The sequence below is a fragment of the Lineus longissimus genome, chromosome 15, assembly GCF_910592395.1.
Source record: "Lineus longissimus chromosome 15, tnLinLong1.2, whole genome shotgun sequence".
In the NCBI taxonomy this organism is placed as follows: domain Eukaryota; kingdom Metazoa; phylum Nemertea; class Pilidiophora; order Heteronemertea; family Lineidae; genus Lineus; species Lineus longissimus.
In genome coordinates this window covers 10,412,228-10,436,623 of record NC_088322.1, presented here as the reverse complement: position 1 = coordinate 10,436,623, position 24,396 = coordinate 10,412,228, and the positions used below count along the sequence as shown (strand labels likewise).

General features: G+C 44.1%; 1 protein-coding gene across 1 annotated transcript in view; it reads right to left on the bottom strand.

The window, feature by feature from the left end:
- The window catches only part of LOC135499476 (titin-like), a 119,945-nt gene that overhangs the window by 64,874 nt on the left and 30,675 nt on the right, over positions 1-24,396 (bottom strand). Inside the window, exons 55-91 of the mRNA XM_064790236.1 lie at positions 23,960-24,268; positions 23,646-23,760; positions 23,169-23,341; positions 22,624-22,911; positions 22,048-22,350; positions 21,463-21,765; positions 21,010-21,303; positions 20,405-20,674; positions 19,922-20,209; positions 19,329-19,625; positions 18,725-19,027; positions 18,146-18,448; positions 17,579-17,866; positions 16,934-17,218; positions 16,479-16,775; positions 15,881-16,180; positions 15,076-15,381; positions 14,455-14,739; positions 14,010-14,297; positions 13,480-13,785; positions 12,721-13,326; positions 12,133-12,438; positions 11,376-11,678; positions 10,828-11,130; positions 10,396-10,701; positions 9,494-10,099; positions 8,982-9,287; positions 8,277-8,579; positions 7,848-8,147; positions 7,307-7,612; positions 6,691-6,996; positions 3,071-3,379; positions 2,333-2,638; positions 1,863-2,147; positions 1,307-1,594; positions 605-928; positions 213-303 (exon numbers count right to left, since the gene is read on the bottom strand). Of these exons, the coding sequence (XP_064646306.1) occupies positions 213-303; positions 605-928; positions 1,307-1,594; positions 1,863-2,147; positions 2,333-2,638; positions 3,071-3,379; positions 6,691-6,996; positions 7,307-7,612; positions 7,848-8,147; positions 8,277-8,579; positions 8,982-9,287; positions 9,494-10,099; positions 10,396-10,701; positions 10,828-11,130; positions 11,376-11,678; positions 12,133-12,438; positions 12,721-13,326; positions 13,480-13,785; positions 14,010-14,297; positions 14,455-14,739; positions 15,076-15,381; positions 15,881-16,180; positions 16,479-16,775; positions 16,934-17,218; positions 17,579-17,866; positions 18,146-18,448; positions 18,725-19,027; positions 19,329-19,625; positions 19,922-20,209; positions 20,405-20,674; positions 21,010-21,303; positions 21,463-21,765; positions 22,048-22,350; positions 22,624-22,911; positions 23,169-23,341; positions 23,646-23,760; positions 23,960-24,268 (11,155 nt within the window). The remainder of the gene's footprint in view (positions 1-212; positions 304-604; positions 929-1,306; positions 1,595-1,862; positions 2,148-2,332; positions 2,639-3,070; positions 3,380-6,690; positions 6,997-7,306; positions 7,613-7,847; positions 8,148-8,276; positions 8,580-8,981; positions 9,288-9,493; positions 10,100-10,395; positions 10,702-10,827; positions 11,131-11,375; positions 11,679-12,132; positions 12,439-12,720; positions 13,327-13,479; positions 13,786-14,009; positions 14,298-14,454; positions 14,740-15,075; positions 15,382-15,880; positions 16,181-16,478; positions 16,776-16,933; positions 17,219-17,578; positions 17,867-18,145; positions 18,449-18,724; positions 19,028-19,328; positions 19,626-19,921; positions 20,210-20,404; positions 20,675-21,009; positions 21,304-21,462; positions 21,766-22,047; positions 22,351-22,623; positions 22,912-23,168; positions 23,342-23,645; positions 23,761-23,959; positions 24,269-24,396) is intronic.

Sequence of the window (24,396 nt, the reverse complement as noted above, 5' to 3'; positions counted from 1 at the left end):
CCTGGGGTCCTTGTCCGATTATCTCGAGATTTTGATTTCAGAGAACTTTTATATGTTATTGAAAACAGATGAACTCGAGACCCATCCTATGTTGTTCAATGTTGTTCAACATTGCTTTAAAATACTTCCACTTCGATGGTTTATAAATTCATTAGGAGGAAACTGCCATTTTTTCTTAGAACACTCAATTCATTTCTAAGAAATACACTTACTTTCCAAGTTCCTCGCATAGGACGTATTTGCTCTCGAAGTCCCGTTTGAGTCTGTCTGCATCCACATATGCATATGGGATGTGTGCATCGACTGCAAATAGAAGAGGTATATGATATCATTACATGTATGTTTTTTCTCACATTTTTGGTATCAACCAGAAGTGAAAAGTCTTAAGTAGGAAAATATCAAAGAGATTGATCACCCTACAATGCCTTAAGTGACCCTTTTGGACCCTTCGTTTTCCTGTACCATGATATAATTAGCTTATCGTGAAACCTCCCTTAGCAGACACCTATCTATAATGGCCACTCTCTATCAAGGACACTGGCTGCCTTTCGTTCTAAATTGGTGATTTCCATTGAATTTGACCTCAGTTATTCATGGTACTTGCCCAGTTTTCCATATTCGACGACCTCCTTGATCTGTCTCGTCGAGGCCACATCAGATGCTTGACCAGGTTCGCTGACGCCATAAATGTTCTCGGCTCGCACGCGGAATCGGTACTCCTTGCCCTCGAGCAGACTTGAAATCACCGCCTTGGTCCCTCTCGATTGACCGACGCGGACCCAATAGTCATGGCCGACTTCGGCTCGCTCGATGACGTAGTTGATGATGAAGGATCCGCCGTCGTTGATTGGTTCTTCCCATCTGATCTCAACATGGCGTTTGTCCGTCAGGCTGACCTGGGGCTTGAGAGGTGGTGCATCAGGACGATCTGCAAATTATAAGAAGAGAAATGTCAGTGTTTTTCCAATAGTCATTCCTAATCTGACAATGCACATTTTAACTGTTTTTTACATATGCATAACAGTTTCATTACCGGTACAGTATAAGAGTTCAACTGAACTCCCAATTGAGTATAACACTCGAACATTGTGACATGACCATTCGATGAAAAGCTCTCAAAAAGCACTTTCTAGTGGTACCATTTATAAACCTATTGACATGAACATTCCTTGAAAAGCTCTTGATGAGCACTTTCAAATGGTGTCATTAGTATCCTAGTTAGTTTTGTAACAAACAAAATTGGATATTTTCTGAAACATTTTGAAATTCAGTTCTTAAAAAGGACAATGAACACATTTTTCCTCACCTGTGACCTGTATTGGGAAGGTGACAACATCCGACCCAAGATCATTCTCGACCGTCAATGTGTAAAGACCACTGTCGCTCTTCTCCGCATCAAATATCTTCAGCGTCGTGTGCGTCAGTGTATCCTCCAGAGCAAAGCGTCCACCGTGTTCAAATTCCTCATGATCCTTTGACCATATGATCTCAGGGAGAGGTTGTCCGATGATTGGGATCTTGAGTTTGATTGTCTCGCCACGGTTGTAGATGATACCTTCCTGTATGCGTGGTGGGAGAGTAATTCTTGGTTGGGCTGCAAAGGTAGAAGTTGGGTTATTAAAATTGGGCATTTCACATTTCATGACAACTCCTCAGAAGATGACTTATTTCAAATATTCATGAAGAAATCAACCACTTCCCTAACTTGTGGCACAAAAAGGTGACAGTCATGGCATTGCAGCATCATCTCCCTGTCCTAGTGTCTAAAAATAGGGCCAATACTTAATAATATCATTAACTACACATGGGTTTCATTTCAAATTGTTAGGTTCAATTCTCATTCAAAACATACAAACACTTACCCAAAACCACAAGGCTAGCAAAGACGGACACAGATCCAGCAACGTTGTCCGCTCGGCATTCAATCTTGCCGAAGTCCTCTGGCTTGGCGTCATAGATGGTCAGAGTGTGAAGGCCGTGTTTCTTGGCAATGTGGCACTTACGGCCTTCGTACAACTCTCGGTAGTTTCTGTACCATTTGATCTCCGGTTCTGGTTCGCCCTGCACCTCGACGGTGAAGACAGCATCATCTCCTTCCCGACATTGCAAGTCCTTCAGGTCCTCGATGAAGACGGGCGAGCGCATTTCTGAAACAGACATTCAATAACTAATTCAATATGGGGTTAAGTTATTAGGTATGACCAAGCAGTAGTGTCTCACTTCAAATTTCTGGCTTGCCAGGACTTTTGCGGGCACGATTCTTGTTGAAAATCAAATTGTAGGTTGATCTCTAGGTCTTGAATTAAACTGCTAAAACTCGCAATTTCCATACCTATTTCATCCTTCATGATGACCGCATCAGAGGCTGGTGAAGCTTCTCCAATCCCCTCCGCATTCTCTGCCCGGACCCGGAACATATACTCATGTCCCTCAAACAGTCCCTCGATGGTGTACTCGCATTGCCGTACGGGTAAATGGTTCACGCGAATCCAGTACCGACTCGTCAAGTCATGGCGCTCGATGATGTAGTTGGTGATCTCTGCACCTCCGTCACTTTTCGGTGCTTGCCATGAGATGGTGGCAAAGTCGCGACCAACGTTGAGGATTTCTGGACGGCCTGGTGGTGAACTTGGAGTTCCTAGATGAAAATGTGATAAATACTTTAGCTTGGTTGGTGGTAATTGGAATAATTAAGCACAATTTGTCTCTACACTAGCTGGGGGCAGCCAATTTGGTAACCATTCATGCCATACCTTCATCATCAGGTAATTGATATACAATGTATCTCGCTTTTGAAAGTTTTCTCAAAATAGCCTTAGAGACACTATAGGCAGGAGCCAAGTGGGCCACATTAAGTTACATGTAGTCACCTCTAGGTGTCTCTACTCTCTCACAGTACATCAGCTCTAATTGCACTTGTACAAGGACTAACTAAATCAAACCAGATCCCTTTCCCAAACTATGCAATCCCTTGACGATCCCTTGAAGATGACAACAATTGGGGGCCTAGCCCCTGCCTACACGGCCTACAGCTATAGTCCCTCTTAAAAGATTACCCATTGTCACTCACCACGTGTCTTCTCCTTGGGCAGCCTGACAGGATGTTCCAGGGCTAAGGCCTCGCTCAGGTCCTGGTCATTTCTGGCGGAGATGCGCACCAAGTACTCATGACCGGCTTCCAAGTCTTTGATCTCGCACAAGAACTTGTGGTGCGGAATCTCGGCGATCTTGCGCCATTGTTTTGCCGCCATGTCGTACATCTCGATCATGTAGCCGATGATGTCGGAGCTGCCGATATCGAGGGGCGGTTCCCATCTGATGGTGATCGACGTCGGCTGTACTCTTGATACGCACAGGTATTGAGGTGGTGTCGGTTTGGCTGAGAAAGAAAATGTTGGTCAATAAGGTTCAATCTGACATTATTTAGATGCTGAAGATCTTGAATCAGAGTATTTGATCAAACGTTTTTTGATGATGACACTTGGGTCAAGATATTTTATCTCTAGAACGTTCCATGTTTGTTAAGGGTTAATTGACTGTGCCTGTCTGACTAAAGCACACGCAGGTGTGAAAAATGTATCTAAACACTTCATTGACATTACGTCAGTATCATGATGACCAAGATCCCTCTTTCTTCTCCTCTCATCAATGAGTCTCCGAGTGCCGAAACCCGGGGACCATCAACTTTGAGATTTATCTAATACTTCATTTCAATCCATTCAAAACTCATGGGGACCGGTGCAACAGGGAAAAGAGGGTGCATCTACTCCAAGAAGTTAAAGAAAAAGTGTCATCTATAAATATTAACTTTATTGGCAATAATTTTACATAACTGAGCTGAAAGATAGAAATGTATAGCAAGATGTTCAGTGTTAAACAGAACTTTTCGCACTCTACAACACTGTAACTACCTATTCATCAATGAACTCCATAGTTCCATGTGTGTCAATCATATTAATTAGCTCCATTGTCCAATTCGAGAAGAAGGGCCACCCAAAATTCTCCACTCCACTCTCAGAGGGTCTTTGAGAGGGGTGAAGACAAATCTCTTAAAACCCGAAAAACCTGCACATTTCTAAAGAACGAAATGTTTCAAGTTTATCACAGAACACACTGCTACATATTTCATCACAAGGAAGCGTGGGCAGTTTCAATTTATACCAGTTACAATATCTGAATGTGATAGAAAAGACATGCTGAACTCATCCAGATCAGAACTCAAATTTCTAAATTGACACTGTTAGCAGTAATATGTTAACAAGTTAACGAAATGAGTGATCCATTTGATTGGTGTCCAAATTTTTATAACTCACGAATAAAGTTTCTAAGTTTTACAGAATAAGTTAGAACTAAGACACATTTCTGAAATACTACCATCAGCATAATCTAATGAATGAATTACCCTGTTTTATCTTATGTACAATTCTTATATCACAGCAACAAAACTCTTTAAATCAATATTGATCAGTCTAGGACAACTGAAGCTGAAAACTCTTCACACAAAAATAGAAATAACAAGCAAAATTTCACAAATTCAAAAAGTATCTGCAACTGAAGTAAAGCTCTTGCAAAACAAATTGTGTGTCGTGTAAGTGTATTTTCAAGTTTGTGGAATTTTCAATGTTATCTTGTTTTTTTGTGTGAAGTGTTCATAAGCTGCAATTAAAGCACAATGACCTTAAAAGACTGAGCTGCAAAGAATTCCCTTTGAAACACACTGTATAGTATACAAAATATGTTAAAATTATTCTCATCAAATTTTTTTCAAAAGTTCAAACATTTTTCATTTGAGAAAAGTTTGTTGGCTCAGTCTTTCAAGGATGTATTTTTTTATATCACAGCATGCAGTAAATGTTCAAAGCTTTAGTGCACACTCTTCATTTTAGTAGTCGCTTGGCGTCGGCGCGTTCCTGAATAATTTTGTCCATTTATGTCCGTGCTCCATTGGGAATCTTGCAAATGTGCAGTGAATATCTAGTAAGTCTAAGTTTCCAGCCTACGAGGGTTAAAGCATTGGAACTAGTCTAAATGTTGACCCAGGGTAAGATATAGACTGGGATGCTTTCGATGGCGTACGACAGGGTCGAGTCGGCATATAAAACACTCCGTCTTGGGATGCTCGCTTCTAAATCAAGTTCAGGCTCTAAGCTCATTCTTCGTGAGTCTACTGCTATGATTAGATATTCTACGGGGAGGAAAAGAAAGAGAGCTGTTTGAGAGGTGCGACCTTGACATTTTGCACTATGACTGACCTTGAATGGATATCACATGACCTTGAAGCAAGGTTGACAATATGACCTTGAAACAAGCTCACATATATAACCTTGAAGCAAGGTCACCCGCAAAGTCACTCATATGACTTTGAAGCAAGATGACCTATATCAGCTTGAAGCAGAACTCTGATCAGGCACCAATGACCTTGAAAGCAGTCTGGCTACAAGGTCAGAACTACAACTTTGCATAAAGGTCATGTGATCCCACTAAGATCACTAGAGTACAATGCCAAGGTCAATGACACTTAGGACACAAGACAACACTTGATTCATCCTTTTCATACACTTCTTTCTGAATCAGCAGATAATGCCAAGGCAATGACCCCTTCGACTGTTGTAATCACGATTCTCATATTTTGGTACCAATCAGAAACATGAATTTGCCTTTTCTGTGTTGGAGATGAGTGCACGCGCTGCGTACAGGGTGTCGCTTTTTAAAGCATATTTGGGTTAGATTTTTAGTAGACAAACCTGCCAAAATGAAACTCTATGTAAAGTCAATGATCTACACTATGATATGAAAGTAAAGGTCAATCAAACTAAACTTCATTTCCGAATTTCTTGTTTGCTATTTTTTTGTGTTCTCCTGTGAAGAGCAATTTGGCAGCAGGTGCAAAATGAAAGTTGGCAGGCATGTAATGCAAATGAAAGTGATGTTCTTTTGTGCAAATGATGTTTATTCTCTTTAGATCATAGGTGCTGCATTTTTTAAAGCAAAACCACACAAGCATATGGGAGGAAGTCATTTCAAGATATCATGTTTTAGATTCAATTTTAAGGCAGAAGGCCACCTGCCAAATGTTTTCAAACTGGCTCCATGGTTCATTATCACCTGTCAATTCTATCGGTATCAAAAGATGTCAAAATCTTGAAATGACTTCCATTTTCTAAGGGTATGGCACAAGTATCTCACTCAAAGCAACACTCTACAATACAGGACAACACATGCTGTAAACCCTCCAATTTTTTGCAATGTTTCATTTTTAGTGATTTTGCAAATGAGTCACATTTGCAGATTAAGAAATATCAAGAAAAAATTTTGATATGAAAAACTGAGAAAGTTTTTGTCACGAGCCAAAAAAGTTTCGAAAATTTTGCGAATCGCAAAAATGAAAAAGTGTAGAAATTTGGTGGTTTACAGCAACACAACATGCTAGCATTTTATTTCGTCTCAAACCAAAGCAACCTCCACACGGTTCATTGGGGAGACACCACAAAAGCCAAATTGCATACCTTAACTTGAAAGCCACACAGTATACTACTTCAAAGCCAAATTAAATCAAAGCCACACGGCACACTACAAATGAGCTTCTCACCACGTAGTTATTCTAATCACTTCGTTTTCATTTCTAAAGAAATATTACCTCCATAATTGAGATGTTGGCCAAAAAATCGTGAAATTGAAAATGGTACTCACCGAATACTCTCTTGACTGTGATTGGTGCCCCAGTCTCAAGGGGTTCACCAACGCCATAACGATTCTCCGCACTCACACGGAATGCGTACTCGCGTCCCTCCATCAGGTTGGTGACGCACAGGGTCCTGACGTCTGCATCTGTGTGGCCACATCTGACCCACATACGACGGGACGTCTCACGTTTCTCTACGATGTAGCTCTTGACCTTGGCGCCACCATCGTCAGCTGGGGTATCCCACTGGATGGTGACTGTGTCGCGTGTGACTTGCAGAAGGTGGATGGGAGAGACGGGTGCAGCCGGAGGACCTGTGAATTATAAATTTGATTTGAATTGGTTAAAATGCAAAAGATATTGATACAAACATTGTTCAAATGGGTAATCTGATAAACTTTCTTCAAATATTTTCTCGCCATTCTCTTAGTTTCTGAGAAAATGTGAGCAGCTAAAGTCGTCCGCTTAATTTCAGGATTGGATGTCATTTACTCAAGTTTACACAGGAAATCCTTCAGAGATCACTTTACAATGTCAGATGGGCATCTTACCAACTGTGCAGAAACTATCACTTCAAATAGATATCAAATTTAAGCTGCGACTGATTATTATCTATTTACTCACCAAAGGGACTCTTTGGCACCACTTTCTCATCAGATTCCAATGGGTATCCAACGCCGACTTCATTCTCTGCCAGGACACGGAAATAGTAATCGTGACCTTCAACGAGGTTGGTAACCGTCGCTTCGTGCACGTTACCCTTGATCCTAGCGGCAACGGTCCAGTCTGGACGACGCCCGCTGCGCTTCTCGATGATGAAACCCTTGATTTTAGAGCCGCCATCTTGAGATGGTGGTTCCCATGCCAACACTACAGCATTCTGGGAAACTTCTTTGACCTCCAGATTGCCTGATGGTGCAGATGGTGTTTCTGAAAGAAAGGGGAAAATAATCTCAATTTTTGTAAGGATACATACCGCGTTCCCTGCATAATTTAACAAAATATTTTGGAACAAAAATTGAAGAAACAATGCTCAGACAGTGATATGACCCACTTCCTTCAATCATTTTCTCACTAACACCTTAGCTGCTCATAGAATGTGAGTTGCACAAGTTCGTAGATGTTTCACCTCTTCTAACAAAAGGAGAATTCTACAAGTACTCACCAATTGGTTTGTGTGGCACGACCGGTTCAATCAGTTCAGCAGCATATCCCAAGCCAGCAGGATTCTCAGCCAGCACCCTGAATTGATACTCAAAGTCCTCCAGCAAGTTCTGCATGGTATACATCTGCTCGTAGGGCTCTAGGTGTGCGACAGGCTTCCATGGCCCTTTGCCCTCACGCATCTCGACCACGTAGCCACTTAGGTAGGCACCGCCATCGGAGTGTGGCTTCCTCCATTCAAGAGTGGCAGAGGTCTTGGTGACGTAAGCGACGTTTAGATTTGTTGGGGCAGTTGGTTTCTCTGAAATAAGTTGCATTCAATGGTCAATTTTTTGTCAAGCTTTCTTTCTTTCAGAGTCTCAAGATTTCAATTCATTTTTCTTGAAGGGTTTAACTAGACTTGACACAATCGATATTTCAGGGTACTCACCCATGGGTTTCCTTGGTGTGACCTGATCCTTAAGCTGTCTCGGCTGCCCAGCGCCCTCGACATTCACAGCACTCACACGGAACTGGTAGTTCTTGCCTTCATATAGACCGGTCACTCGGTGCTTATTCTGCCGGGCGTCGACCTTGGCACAATGGTTCCAGTTCGTGCGCCAAGACTCTCGCTTCTCGACGAGGTAGTGTTGTATCTTGGTACCGCCGTCAGCTTCGGGTTTGGACCACTCTAGGGTGACACCATCGTCCGTGATCTCAGATGCGGTGAAGATGACAGGCTGGCTTGGCACGTCTGAAATTAGGCCAAAGATTCAAATTGTCGGAAGTTTCAAACAAAATACCAGTGACCCTGACAGAAAAGAGACTCACTAGAAGAACTCATTTGGCGAGCTTTACCAAACCCTCACAAGAGTTTTTATTCAATGATTCAAAACAAAACACACTTTAGTTCCACCTCTAAAGCAATTCATCATGATCTTGATCATCCTCAAAGGGGTAGGATGCGTGTCAGAAGGCTTCATGCAGTGAAGCGAGATGGTGTGGCAGCTGGTCTTGGTGAAGACTGGTAGGAAGCTGCCAGTGACGGAAATTAATGGTGAAGGGCCCTCGCACTTTTGATGACTTAAACCATCATGTTGCACAAAAGAAGAAAAGAAGATAATCACCCCCACAGCCCTACAAAATCGTTACTTACTGTAAGGACTCTTGGCCACCTGTGATTTCTCACACTCTAGGGGTTCACCAACTCCGATTCTGTTCTGAGCAGACACACGGAACAAATACTTATGTCCCTCAATCAGATTATCAACAGTATAACTCGACTCTTTCACATCGACTGTCGCAACGTGCATCCAACCGGGGATGACAGTGTCACGTTTCTCAATGACGTAATGGGTGATGGGGACACCACCGTCATGGACGGGTGGCATCCAGCTGACCGTCATGGAGTCACGGAAGACATCAGAGAAGAAGATCTTCCCATGTGGAGCGTGTGGTTTTTCTGAAAGAATAATATGTTTCTGTAAAAATGTTTTTTCAGAGAAAGATGAGAACATGCTTTGATGCCAACACAGCCAAAATTTAATACACATTTATTTCATCTTCATTTTTGCTGAGTTCCTTTGAAGAAAAGTCATTGAATAACCAATGCCACGAACACCTCTGTGGCCATGAATGAGCAAAGTTAGAAAAGCAATAAACACTCACCCAGTGGTTTTTGTGGTATGACCACATCTTGGGTCTCAAGGGCCTCACCCTGACCGACCTGGTTCACGGCAATCACGCGGAAACCATACTCTGTCCCCTCCTTCAAGTCACTGATCGTGTGGCTTGTCACATGACCTGGAACACTCGTAACCCTCGTCCAATCCGCCTTATCGATCTCGCATTTCTCGAGTACGTAGGACTGGATGGCGATGCCACCATCATCGTATGGGTGGCTCCACTCCAAGGTCACACTTGTCGGGGACATCTTGACTGGGCGGAGCTTGCCTGTTGGCTTGCTTGGAATCTCTGGCTTCCTCCGAGCTAAGACTGCCTTCGATTCAATCGGGGGGCTAATGCCCTCACAGTTCTCAGCATAGACTCGGAACAGATACTCATTGCCCTCAATCAAGTTATGGATCGTGTATTCAAGGTCAGTCGGTTTGACGATGTCGACCTTGATCCATGTCATCCTCTTCTTGTCTCGGCGCTCGATAATGTAGGCGATGATGTCGGCGCCGCCATCGTCACGTGGTGGCTCCCAGGAGATCGTGACGCGGTTGCGGGAAACGTCTTCAATGTTCAGGTTGGCTGGAGGCTTGGGAATGTCTGAAATAGAGAGATATTTCATTGAAACAAATTCAAATCAATACATTTTTAACTCAAATACTAGTATCACTCAGACTACGAATCATACAATTGCCTGAGCTGTGAATGGCTCATCCGGCCAGAGCTTATCCTGGTTTCTGAAGCATCAAGCGACTAGGAGTATTACTCCCCCTGGATAGGATGCTGGTCTATCGCAGGTTAACTTCCCAGGCAAGCCTAGGTTAAAATTAAGTCAACTGAAAATTATGTATTTTTGCTGCAAATTGTAACTCATTAAATATGAACTACACGCTTACCGTATGGACTCCTTGGAACAAGGGCACCATCTGTCTCCAGAGGATGAGACAATCCAACCTCATTCTCAGCCATAACTCGGAAATAATACTCGTTATTCTCCACCAGGTTACCGACGGTGCATTCCCGTACGTCCGCAGGCAAACGCTGCGCCCGTGTCCATGTCAGGCGCCAGCTCTCACGACGTTCTACAACATAGCCTGTTATCGGCGCTCCGCCATCATGGAGGGATGGCCGCCATGATAACTTGATGGCGTATCGAGAGGTCTCGACTGGTCGGAGGGGTCCCTCTGGTGTGCTTGGTGGTTCTGCAATACAGAGGACCAGAAGATAAGTTCCACAAATCACATTTCACGATACTGGGTATAATTTTATGATAAAAACGTCTTGACTGATGGAATTAATCCAGAACTTACCAATAGTACCAAACTTACCAATAGGTTTCCTAGGGGTGACTGCCTTTTCAAACTCCATGAACCGCCCAGGTCCAGATTCATTCTCAGCCGCTACGGCGAAGAAGTATCCAGAACCTTCCTCCAAGCCTTTGACAGTGTGTTTCATATGGTATGGGGCAATCGAGCCCAGGTCCTTCCATGTGTCTTCTCCGTCCTTGCGCATCTTGAGATGGTATCCCTTTATGGGGGCTCCACCTTCGTGGTATGGAGCTTGCCAGTCGATGGTGACTGATGACTCGTCGACTCGCCTCGGGCGTAGAAGGGTAGGTTCAGACGGACGATCTGAATTGAGAAAAGTTTGATTTGTTACTTGTAGTTAGTTTCCTGAATCTCATGTAGTTACTGTGCCGACCACAAATGGCAAATTTAAACAGAGGGCATGGTACACAGTAATACTTAGAAACAAACTGCAATTGTAACAAAATAGAAGACAGGTTTCGCTATGAACTCCTTGACAGCATAACAAGATACTTTAAGGGAGGCAACAATTTTTTTACCGAACGATACAAATTTTATAGCATTCTTACCAATTTTCTTCTTAGGCGCAATTGTCTCCGATTCAAGTGGTGTGCCTTGTCCTTCAGCATTAATGGCTGACACGCGAAGCAAGTAGTTGTTTCCAACGTAAAGGTCCGGCACGGTATAACTCGTCGCCCTGGCGTCTAACTTGGCTACACGTCCCCACAGCGTGCGTCGAGACTCGCGAATCTCAACCACGTAGTGAGTGATTGGCGAACCACCGTCCTTTTCTGGTGCTTTCCACTGAATGTCACATGAGTTATTGGTGATGTTGGACACCTTCAGAGGGCCTGTCGGGGCTACTGGAACATCTGAAAGAGAGATGAAATAGTTCTCAGTAAATGCCCAGATGGTTGATTGATTTCATCATCCTACAAATCACATATTATAAATCTTGTTTGGGATCCTTAGGATTTCAGGAATAATTTCTAAGCTGCCTACAGCCAGGAATGTCCACCTACATGGGATCTTTTAATTGCACTTGACACCCAAGTACAAGGGACCAGAGCTATTAGTCTCATCTGACAGACAACCGAAAATTCATACATCGTGTTGTGAAGAGTCAGGAATTTTAGTTCCTTGAAGCCAGGACGATTCTTCTAGACAGACAATCCTAGGTTCCCCCCAGGATCAAACCGGGTGCCTATTCCATGGAAACCAGCAGTCGACAAAGAAGAGCAAGAACTTGACCCTGACCACGGCTACACGATTACCAACCTCACAAAAATATTCTAAAACACGGCAGGAAATGATCCTCTGACTTACTGTAAGGGCTCTTCGGCACCACTGGCCTTTCCAATTCAAGAGGTTCACTCTGCCCTCCAGGATTCTCGGCAATCACTCTGAAGTAGTACTGGTTATCCGTGATCAGATTCCTAGCAGAGAACGACTTGCTCGCAGGGTCGATTTTCTCAACTCGCGTCCAGCGGCCCTTCCTGATGTCGTATTTCTCAACGATGTATGCACTGATGGGGGCGCCTCCGTCGTGTTCGGGTATGTCCCAGTTGAAGGAGACGGCATCACGTTGTACATCTGTCAGCTTTAGTGGACCTCGTGGTTTGCTTGGTGGGTCTGTAGAAGATTTCATGGTTTTTTAATCATTTTTACAGTTTCATCAGTATGTAGAAGACCTGCGGGTTCTTTTTTTGTATCAAAAGATATACAGGGTAAAGTAAATCTGAAATATTTATAGGCAAATCAAACATGTCTAAATTCTCCACCATCTTCAGTAATTCTGACATTGGTGACACAGTCTGACGCCAAGTTTACATAGTCTCATATTAGATTTAAATAGTTGAAAAATCTTTTGTTTGATACAATAATTTTTGCTTTGAGGAAAATGGTTTCACTTACCAATCTTCTTCTTTGGAACAATTCTGTCAGACTCTAGAGCCTGGCTATGTCCCATCTGGTTCTCAGCAACGACCCTGAAGTAGTAATCCTTTCCTTCCCTTAGGTCAGCGACATTGTGATGGCGGACGCCAGAGTCAACAGTCGCAACCCTGGACCAGTCATATCCATCGCGGCTTTGTTCGATTCGGTATGATGTGATTGGGGAGCCACCATCGTCGTGAGGTGGCATCCAGGAAATGGTGGCTTTGTTCTCGTGTAGGTCAGTGACACGAACAGGGCCTGTGGGTCGTGCTGGAGGCTCTGGAGGTCTATGTACAGCAACTGGCCTCTCCACTTCAAGCGGTGAGCTGAATCCCTCAGCATTCTGGGCCAACACGCGGAACGTGTACGAGTAACCTTCAGCAAGGTCGCCAGCCGTGAATGACGTCACTGACGGCTTCACTGCAGCAATCTTGTCCCATTTGAAGCGACCCACTTCACGTTTCTCGATAACGTATGACTTGATCGGGAGGCCGCCGTCAGATTCTACAGGCTGCCATTCTAGGTTGATGGAGTTCTTGGTGATGTCGGAGGTGCGGAGAGGTCCAAGAGGTACACTTGGTACATCTGAAATACAAAACAGTTTTAAACGTGTACACTTCATTATATGGGTAAGTTAAAAATATCAGGACTCAAGTCATGAGGCCTCAATGGAGGAGAACAGAATATACATTTCTGCTTGTGGACACCTAACACAGGGGGTAAAATATGATAACTTACCATAAGGACTCTTAGCCATGACTGGTCGTTCGATCTCCAGGGCGTCACTGTAACCAATCTCATTCTCGGCCTGGACTCGGAAGAAGTATTCACTTCCATCTTGAAGTCCTGGGATGAGGTACTGGTTCTTCTTGGGTGAGCACGTACCGACCTTGGTCCAAATTGCACGCTTCGTGTCACGTTTTTCAATCAGGTAGCTGGAGATGGGCGCACCGTGGGTTTGCTTTGGCGGCTGCCACTCGATCATGACCGCATCACGCTGCACGTCGCGGATGAAGAGAGGTCCAGCGGGGGCAGATGGAGTATCTAGAAGGAATCAACAGAACATGTATCAAATCCAGCCAAAACAGAACTTGTGATGAAACTGACAGAAAAGAAAGCAACCAAACTTGTCACATTTTGATACTAAAGAATTTCTTAGCTCTAAATCTATAGTCAGCAAATTAACTTATCTTTATATCAGAAATGCTATCTTCTAGAGCAAAGGAGAAGTAACCACTGAAATCTAAAGCCACAAAATTTGTGCTTACCCATGACATTGACATTGAATGTTGTCATTGAATCGCCAACATCGTTACGTGCCACCAGGGTGTATTCTCCAGCATCTCCCTTCTTGACGTCACGGATAGTGACGACAGTCTCATGGTCGTCGTAATCGACCGTGACATTGTCTCTTGAGCGGAGAGGGCGGTCATTCTTGGACCATTCAATCTTCGGTGCCGGTGTGCCGCGGAGGCTGACAGGGATCCTGACAACGCCTCCAACCTTAGCCTGTAGCGGCTCACGGTAACGTGGACTGATCTCAAACTTGGGAGGTTCTGGAATTCAAACAAATAAGAAATTGGCATCATCGGGTACAACTATAAAGTACATGTATTCAGGTCATAGTCACCCAAGAAAGTCCACGACTTGGCATGTTGGGTTTGTTAAAAGATTTTTCCGAAAAGCTGAAAAAAATGTATCAAGTCAACTCACCCAGCATAGAAACTGATGTCACACTCTCAACGCGGCCTAGAGCATTAGATGCCTCACATCTGTATCTCCCAATATCACGCTCAGAGAAATCACGGACACCCAGTGTTGCAAGTCCCTCAGAGTATTTTATCTCGTACTTCATGCTTGGGAAGAGCTCCTTGTTGTCTCTGTACCAGGTGATGTTAGGTCTTGGATCACCTGGGACATGGCACGTCATCATGGCCTGCTGTCCTGCGACGGCTGGGGCACTGGCCAATGGCTCGATGATAGTCGGGGCATCACCATCTGCAAAAAGAACAATTTCATAATGTGATCATGTGAAAAGTGAATATTTGTATGGGAAAAATCTAGACAGAAATTTAGATCAAATGATAAGCGACCTTGATCTTTTAGTCTTCTTCCTTCGGTTAGTCACTCTTGCTTCAAAACAAAATCTGTTCTGCTTCAGGGCAGTTGTTTCTCTCTTTAAAATAAGCTGTAGGTCGAGTCTTTTTCCTGACAATTGCAAGTTTTGTACACCACACAACAACGTGCTTTACAATTTTGGACTCTGTCTTACATGGGAACAAATATTCAATGAAACCTGAATGTAGGAGGAAACCACAGAATGGGATTACTTACCAATGTGTTCTCTGACAGTGATGGATTCAGACGGCTGCGACGGCTTCCCAGCTCCAGCACGATTCTCTGCAGTCACCCTGAACTCATACTCCATTCCTTCAGCGAGGTTACCGACAACATAACCAGGGGTTGCCACAGTCTCACCGATATTTGCCACTGTCCACCTGTACTGACCGGCCATGCGGAGTTCCACGATGTAGTTTGTAATGGGAGAGCCACCATCACTTGGTGGTGCTGACCAGGCAAGTTTGACACTCTCTCTGGTATGGTGACTTGGGAATGGTTTGCCAGGCGCATCTGGTTTGTCTGAAGAGAGATAAGTTTGACTTTCACTCACAAGTGCAAAAAAGAGCTCAGCTCTTTTGCCGATTGACTGCCATTAATAAGGCTAGTAGCAAATCTTGGGACGACCCATATCTACTTTCTTGGATGTATCAGCAAAGGTTTTGCCGATTGACTGCCATTCATAAGGCTAGTAGCAAATCTTGAGAAGACCCATATCTACTTTCTTGGATGTATCAGCAAAGGTTTCTAGACACCAATATTCCTGGCTGAAACAAGTCTCGATGCCATAGCGGGCTTGATTCTAAAGCAGGGTCAATGTCTACCATTGTCTACTGTGACTCAAAACTTAGCATCACTGGGCAAAAAACGATACCAACTTGAAACAAGGTACCATTCAAATGACTGGTACTCATCAGTTATTTATTTTGGCGCGGCATTGTAAAAATCTTCAGAAGTATCGTATTTCAAAAATTTCTGAAAATAATGCTATCAGAAGAGATAAACCAGGCAAGGTACTTACTGAATGGATCTTTGATTGTGACAGGACCGACCGATGCAGGTTTGCCAACTCCAGCAACATTTTCGGCTGACACCCTGAAGTCATACTGGGTGCCCTCGATCAGGTCACGAATCTTCAAGGTTGTGTCTATAAGTGGCAGTTTGGTGGCCTTGAACCATCGTGTTGTGAAGGACTGGCAACGCTCGACGATGTAGTTTGTGACTGGTGAGCCACCGTCTTTGGACGGGGCGTGCCAGGTTAGGGTAGCAGTGGTACTGGTCACATCGGCTAGCTTCAAATCTCTTGGTGCATCAGGTGGAGCTGGAAGGAAAGAGTTCACTTAGTATTCGTTTGGACAATCCATTAAGCCCGATGACTAATTTGATCCCCACTGTCTGTGAGACTCTAGGCAGGCCTCTTTGTCTTACATGCCTCACTCTTCCCAGGTGTAAATGGGTATCGGTCAGAAATGCTCAGATTTTAGCATTGTTTGAGCTGCTTATCTGAGAGGCCTACTGAAAGGTTTCAGGATAGTGTAAAGTCAGATGATAGCCTACATTGTAGTTGATAACTTTAACTTTAACTTTGAATTTAGCTCAAGATAATCATGATAACTTACAGTATGGGCTCTTGACTAGGACAGCACTCTCCGACATGACTGGTTCGCTGTCACCGATGGCATTCTCAGCTAACACTCTGAAGTGGTATTCCTGCCCCTCGCTCAATTTTGGAACAGTGAATGAGGTATCTTCAGATGTACCGACGACCAGCCAGTTTTGGCGGCCTGCGTCACGGCGCTCGATAGTGTAAGACTTGACTGGGGCGCCACCGTCAGTGGGTGGAGCAGACCAGGAGAGTTTGACGGTCTCTGCAGAGATTTCGTCAACCTTGATGGCCTTTGGTGCACTTGGTTTGTCTGGAAAATATGATTTGAACATAAACATTGAAATACTTAAAGAAACGATTTTTCAAGTCTAAGTCAGGTTCAACAACCTATCCGACCAGAACATACATCTGTGCCAACTACAAGTTGAACTTAGAAGTTTTTGAAAGAGTATGCAATTTTAGGTTTACCTTTCACACCGATCTTGAAGTCGGCCTCAGCCTTCCCAGCTGCATTTTCTGCAACGACCTTGTAAACACCCTCATCAGCCTTTGATGTCTGCCGCATTGTCAGTATGGTGAAGTGATCGGTAGATTCCAGTGACACGTTGGTAGCGGCGATGGGTCTGCCGTCCTTGGTCCATGTGACCTTAAGAGGTGGTGTGCCGGTCAGGTTGACCTGTACGATGACCGTGCTGCCAGCCTTGATCATCTGTGGTTGTCGCAGACGATGGTCGTAATCGAGAGTCGGAGGTGCTGAAAAGGAACACGATCATTTATGAATCTTTCATCTTGCTCTGCGTTTACTCACGAAAGAGTTTGTTGTGTGCCAGTACAGCTGGGCGTCAAGTGAGGTTATTGATTACTCTGTCTCCCGGCAAGGAGGAAAAGTCCACCAACAGCTGCTCATTACTCACTGGGACGAGGGACATCTGCTTTACCCCCACCTTCCTGTCCAAAAATTTCAGAACTTTCGAAATCTATTGACATGACCATTCATTGGAAAGGTCCCAATAAGCACTTCCAGGCTGTGGTTTCTTTTGTAAACGATCCTGGTCATAGACAATTTTGTACTATTTCTCTCATGCTACCCACAGTGAAGACTTAAACACTTACCACAGACAATGAGCTTGGCTCCAGTCTCCACTCTGCCAACACGGTTGTCTGCCTCACACCGATATTTGCCACCATCCTGTGTCTCAGCGTCCTTGATGGTCAGGGCGGCCCGGTTCTTGGTATACTCCATGCTGTACTTGGGGCCCTTCTTGAGCTCGCGCTCGTTCTTGAACCACCTGATTTCTGGCTTTGGTTCACCAGGCTTGATGCTACACTCCATAACAGCAGTCTGTGTTGTCTTCACTGTGACTTGCTCTAGAGGCGTCATCAGCTTCGGAGCAGTCCCAACTGAAAATGGGTAAATTAGAGACATATTTAGAAAGATGCTGCATTAAGTCTTTAAAACGGGTTTGGTCTCTTGATAAAACTGTAATGGTTCTGTCATTTCTGGTGATGTGATCTACTGGGAACTAATACCAAATGACGTGTTCAGAGAAAATGGTGACTTTTTTGTCAGGTTTATGTAGTTGAATACAAACTATGGCCCAATTAAAGTAGGGTCATAACTGGAAGTTTGCAAACACCCCAAGTTTTCAGATTTTCATTGTCTCCTGAGTACGAACTCACCAATTGGGTCGGCAGCCATAACCGGTAGAGTGACATCAGATCCCTGTCCGACGCCGGCCTTGTTCTCTGCAACAACTCTGAACTCATACTCCTGATCCTCATAGAGGTTCCCCACGGTGTATTTCGTATCCTTGACAGGGGCGGCATTAGCCTGCTTCCACATCACACCACCGCGGGTGCGGTACTCGACGTTGTATCCAGTGATATCGCTGCCGCCATCTTGTTTGGGTGCTGCCCATTTGATCGTTGCAGAGCGTTTAGTGACTTCGACCACCTCGGGGTGCAGTGGTTTGGTTGGTGTTTCTGTTACAAAGGAAGGGAGGGATTGTAATGAAGTGGACAATTGATTAAAGATCAGGATTTTAGTGTTGCATAAAAGTTCTGAAATAGATATCAGCTGCCAAGTCCACACTCCATCCTCCTAACCCAAAATAACAGACTTTTAGTGACTTAGTTATTCAAACTTATGTCATGGTTATGGATCCGGCTCTAAAGCACCATCATCACTTACACCACAGTTAATTGCGGGACCTTCTTCCCCTCCCCCCACATACACACTTCCTTTATTCAATATCTTACCGTAAGGGTCCTTTGGAGTGGCCAATGCCGATGGCAGACTTGGTTTGCTGGGACCAGCCAAGTTCTCTGCAATCACACGGAACTCATACGGTGTTCCGGAGACCATATCCGCCACCTTCAAAGATGTCTCTGTCACAGGTCTAGTATTCATGCGCACCCACATCGTGCTGTAGTTAGGTTTGCGCTCGACATTGTAGCCGGTGATGGGGGAGCCCCCATCAGAGACTGGCGCTTGCCATGTCACCTTGCAAGATGTTGCCATGAGATCGGTGACCTTGGGAGCATGCGGTGCATCTGGAACATCTGGAAAAAAGAAGCATAAGTTTCATTGAAAAAACTGTAAATTTTGCCAGTGCGGGGTTGACGTCCGAACAGAACTCAGGACTGCTCAGACTTTGCTGCCTTCTGACATCAGACCTGTTCACCAAGCTTTGGGAAGCACTTGATAAACTTGGGCAAAGTGTCAACATTGTGACTGCACAAGATTGAGAGTTTAAGATGGCAAATATTGAAAACACAAGGAGAAGATTTGTAAAACTTTCTTCAACGATTATCATTTCAAATCCAAATTTGCAGTTAACAAGCTTTTTTACGTGATACTTACTGAACGGATGCTTTGTCACAACCGGTTGCAGAAGTTCCACCGGTTCACCGACACCGTTCTCGTTCTCAGCACGGACCTGGAACGCATAGCGGCGACCTTCAATAAGATTCTTCACAACGCATTCCAAGTCTCTGACGTTTGCGACATGCTGCCAAGTGAGGCGGTTCTTTTCACGGAAATCGACGACGTATCCGGTGACCTTACTGCCGCCATTGTCGGCTGGTGGTTCCCAGGTCAAGGTGACGGTTTCGGCCGTAAACGATTTGACATCGAATTCTTGGGGTGGTCCTGGTTTGTCTAGAAGTGAGAAAACAAAACAGTTGTCAGAATGAATTGTGATATTTTCATAGATATTCTCACAGATATTTTTATAGATATTTTCATAGATATTTTCATAGATATTTTTATAGATATCTTCATTGATATTTTCATTGATATTTTTAGATATTTCACGATATTTAAGACATTTTTAGAAACTGATATGCCTACAAGGCAACAGATTTGGCCAATTCTTCTTGGACCCCAAAAAGGTGCTTGAAGTGAGTCACAGTCGCAGATGTGTGATTCCGAAGAAAATATATTGAAAAACTTACCAAGTACTGTGACATGGACAGTGAGTGCCACAGACCCATGTCTGTTCTCAATCATGACCTTGTACACTCCAGTATCCTTGCGCTCCAGTCTGCTCAAGGTCAACGCTGTCATGCCATGGATGGTTTCCTCCTTTGTTCGCTTGTAATCAGGCAGGTCGCCTTCGTTGTATGACCAGGTGACCTGTGGCATCGGGCTGCCTGTGAAGGGTACCTCGACGATGGCAGATGATCCAGCCTTCATTGTCAGTTTGTCTTGGAATTTCTTGTCGACCATGAAGGTTGGAGGTGCTGGAAACATGAGCAGATGACAGGTTATGTCAGAAACTGAAGATTTAAACCAAGGTTTTGTGTGGTAGATTAACAGTTTTTCCCACTGAACTTTCCAATTCTTCACTTTCACATCTAATAGTTTTTGGATCTTAGGTATCCTTCAGTACCAGTAGCCATTTATAAAGCTGTCTGTCTGTTTCCTCAGATATCTACCTTCAATAGTGAGAGCTCCAGTCGACTTGACAGTCTTCGCTACAGCAGTGTATTCGGCAACATCCTCCCAATCAAGGTTGTTGATCACCAACTTATGGTGGACGCCCGACTCGCTGATCCTGTATTTATCACCCTTCATGTGGATGATACGGCCGTCCTTTAGCCATTGGACGGTGAGAGGACGGTTCAGGTCGCACTCGAAGGTGGCAGTTGCGGGTAGTTTGGTGATCTTGATGTCCTTCAGTGGGGTCTTGAAGACAACTGGTTCTTCTGCAAGACAGAGAAAGAAATTGATTGAGAATTAGAAATATGATTTCAGCCAACTTCAGGGGCAAAAAATGCTGGGTTCCTCCTGATTTGCCAGTGCTTTGAAATCTTCACAAGGCATCCATTGCACAATGACCAATAAGCTCACCACGCAAATCTGTTTCTGTCCACATGAAGTATGAGTGCAGCCTTAGACAGAAGTTAACTGATGCGCTCTTTGCTAACTAAGACAAAATATTGAAGAGAGGAGCAAATAAAACGTTCGACAGACAAATGAAGTTTGTCTTTAAGTCTTAAAAGTTAAGACGTTTTTGCCAATACAGAGTTATTTTACTTACCAATCTTAGTTTTCTGAGAAAGATCAGATGGTTTGCTGGTTCCAGCCTTGTTGACGGCAAGTACACGGAACTCATAATCGGCATCAGGGACGAGACCGCTGACCTCACAGGAGGTGGCACCTGGTGCAACGTCTGTCTTGACCACCGTCCACCTGTGTTCATAGGGCGTCTTGGCTTCGATGACATAACCAGTGATCGGGCTGCCTCCGTCGACCGGGGGTGCTGACCAGGCGATCGTTGCCTTGTCTTTGGTGATGCTGACAATCTCTGGTTTGCCAGGGTTGGCTGGGATGTCTGCAGTGAGAGAAACAATGCATGAAATGTATGAGATAATTGATTTTGCAATGTTTAATCTGCAGTACATGTATTGCTTTCTTAACATGTTTCAAGTAAACAAACCCACTTTGTACCATTCCTTTCAAGCATGCATCACAAGAAAACAAGACTACCTACCGTACGGATCCTTGGTCTTGATCTTGCGCTCAATCTCTTCTGGTTTGCCACAACCAGCCTTATTCTCGGCAACAACCCGGAACTCATACTCAGTATCCTCAACCACATCCTTTACTGTATATGAGGTTGACGTGACCGGTTTCTTGTTAACGCGTGTCCAGCGTGAGCTAAATGGCTGGCGACGCTCCACGTAGTATCCAGTGATCGGCGAGCCGCCATCTTTGTTTGGTTCGTCCCAGGTGATGGTGACGTGATCCTTGCCAACATCAGTGACTCTCGCATTTCTCGGTGCACTGGGTGAATCTAAAAGTCAAAGGAACGGTTGTTGAAATTTCATCAAAATTTCTACCACCGACGTAGTTAGGTGACTGGGCAGAAGTCTTGTGGCCTTTGTTTGAAGGCGATTTCCCCAACTTTGGCCATACTAGCTACACTAGTCTTGCAGCATGTAATATAGGTCTATGTCTTCTTATGAAGATCCTTGATAGCAAAAAACAAGCAGGATACAAAACTTGGACAAGGTACTCCTAAAAATATTCTTTGGTGCAAGTGAAAAATCTGAATCAAGGAAATTGGCCAACTTACCATAAGGACTCTTGACCCTGACTGAATCAGCCAATGCAAGTGGTTCACTTGTCCCAACAGAGTTCTCAGCGTAAATACGCAGCAAGTAGTCATTACCCTCAATCAGTTTCGGCAACGTGTATGCATACACATTCGGACCCAACATGGCCGCTGTCGTCCATGTTGTGCGTGTTGCATCCTTCTTTTCGATGATGTAGCCTGTGATGGTGTCACCACCGTCACTGTCTGGGGCTTCCCAGGTGAGGCTGATAGATTCAGCAGTCACGGCCATGACCTTCATGTTGCTAGGGGAAGATGGCTTGTCTGAAAGAGTAGATAGATTTTATGGATAGATTTTACTTTTAGCTTCAGATATTTTCTACAATTGCCAGACAAGATTTCCTCCCAAAAAACATCCAACATTTCAAAAAACCTTATTACTTGATATTTCATAATCCTCAGAGTATCAAAAAAAATTTACTCACTTTTTTATCAAAAAGAAGTTTACTCATTTTTTAGTAAAAAAGTTACTCATTTTTTAATTCAATGCACATTTCATGTTTGGACTAATGTCAGTGTATAAATCGTGCTTCATACCTCTGACTTTGATGTCAAAGTCCACCTCGTCCATGCCCGCCTTATTCTTGGCGATGATGGAGTATTTCCCAGCATCCTCTCGGGTACATTTCCTGACGGTGAGTGTTGTGTATTGGTCCGATGATTCGACACTGATGCGCTGCGACTCCTCTATTGGTGCCCCCTTGTGGAACCATCTGCTATCTGGAGCGGGAATTCCATTCAAGTTGACCGTGATGATCACTGATGCGCCAGACTTGATGGATTGTGGTTCTCGCAGACGTTTGTCGTAGTCAATCTTGGGTGGTGCTAAAACATAGAGAACATTGTTTCAATCTTCTTTTTCATTTCGACAGAACGTTATATAAACTGAAACGTTCAGTACAATATAATTTTTATCAAGGAAAGGCCACACTTGAAAGAGAGGTAATGAGTGTTCCTGGAACTTGTCACAGGCTAACTAATTAATCGGCTATGTCTACGATTTCATATTTTTGCTATCATAAATGCGGAACACCTTATAGCGAGCAGCCATCATCTATTGAGAAAATTTTGAAGTGACTTACTGCAAATCGTGAGAATGGATGCGGTGTGTACTCTGCCAAGGACGTTAGCTGCTTCACACTTGTAGCGTCCAGCATCTAGGAGTTCTGTCTCCGCGAACTTGAGCTGCGCTGTCTTGTTCTCGTAACTCATCTTGATCCTCTTGCTCTGGTACACTTCACGGCCATCTTTGTACCTAAAAGAAGAGGTCAAGGTCAACGTGCTTTTGGCACAACGTTAAGATGAATCTATTACATAAATTTGATTATAATGAAGATTTCTTGGGATATGACTTAAACACATGTTTACATACAATGATTGCCAAAACTGTGCGAAGAGCTACAGTTGACTGATGATCATGATCATGACTGCTTGAAAACAAAAGTGTCGGGCTCTGAGCCCTATATCCTGTAGCACTGATTCCCAGGATGAGATATTCTTAAACATCATCAGGGTTTATCATAGATGATTTGAGAATGAAGACTTCATCATCGACTTACCATTTGACTTCAGCGGCAGGCTTTCCAGGGTTGATGGTACATTCGAGGGTAACAGACTTGGGTGTCACCACCTGTTGGTCTGATAGAGACTTGGTCACCTCTGGTGGATCTCCAACTGAACGATAAGGGCAAAAATACTTAGATTTCTGAACAAGTTGAAATTCAAGTGTAAATCTTTAGATGAGAGTCTGGCATTCAAACAACTGCATGACTGCTGTGAAATGTACTAAAGACTTTAGGCTTATTCCGGACGATCACCAACATAAAACTGCAGACTGAACCAGCTGTCACGGAGAAGGTAAAACATTTCTTACCGATTGGACTCTTGGCCCTTATAACCATTGGGGCTTCCACAAATGGTCCAAGTCCTGCCTTATTCTCTGCAGCAACTCTAAATTCGTACTCCTGGTCCTCGTGAAGGTTCGGAATGACGATGCTAGTCTCCGCGATCTTGTCCATTGTGGTCAGTGCAGACAACCATTTGTAGTTGCCCATCTTGCGGCTTTCGACGATGTAGTTTGTGATGCGGGATCCGCCATCTTCCTCTGGGGCGGTCCACGTCAAGCGGCAGGAATTGTGAGTGACGTCGGAGACGACTGGCTTTCCTACTGTGCCAGGTTTGTCTGGAATGAAGAGGATGAAATAGAATACTTGCAAACAAGACAGATTCAATGATGCTTGAGTAGAAACAAACTCATTCAGAATTTCGGAAGGTTGTTGGAAATTCATTTCTAAACGTTTTGTCAATTAA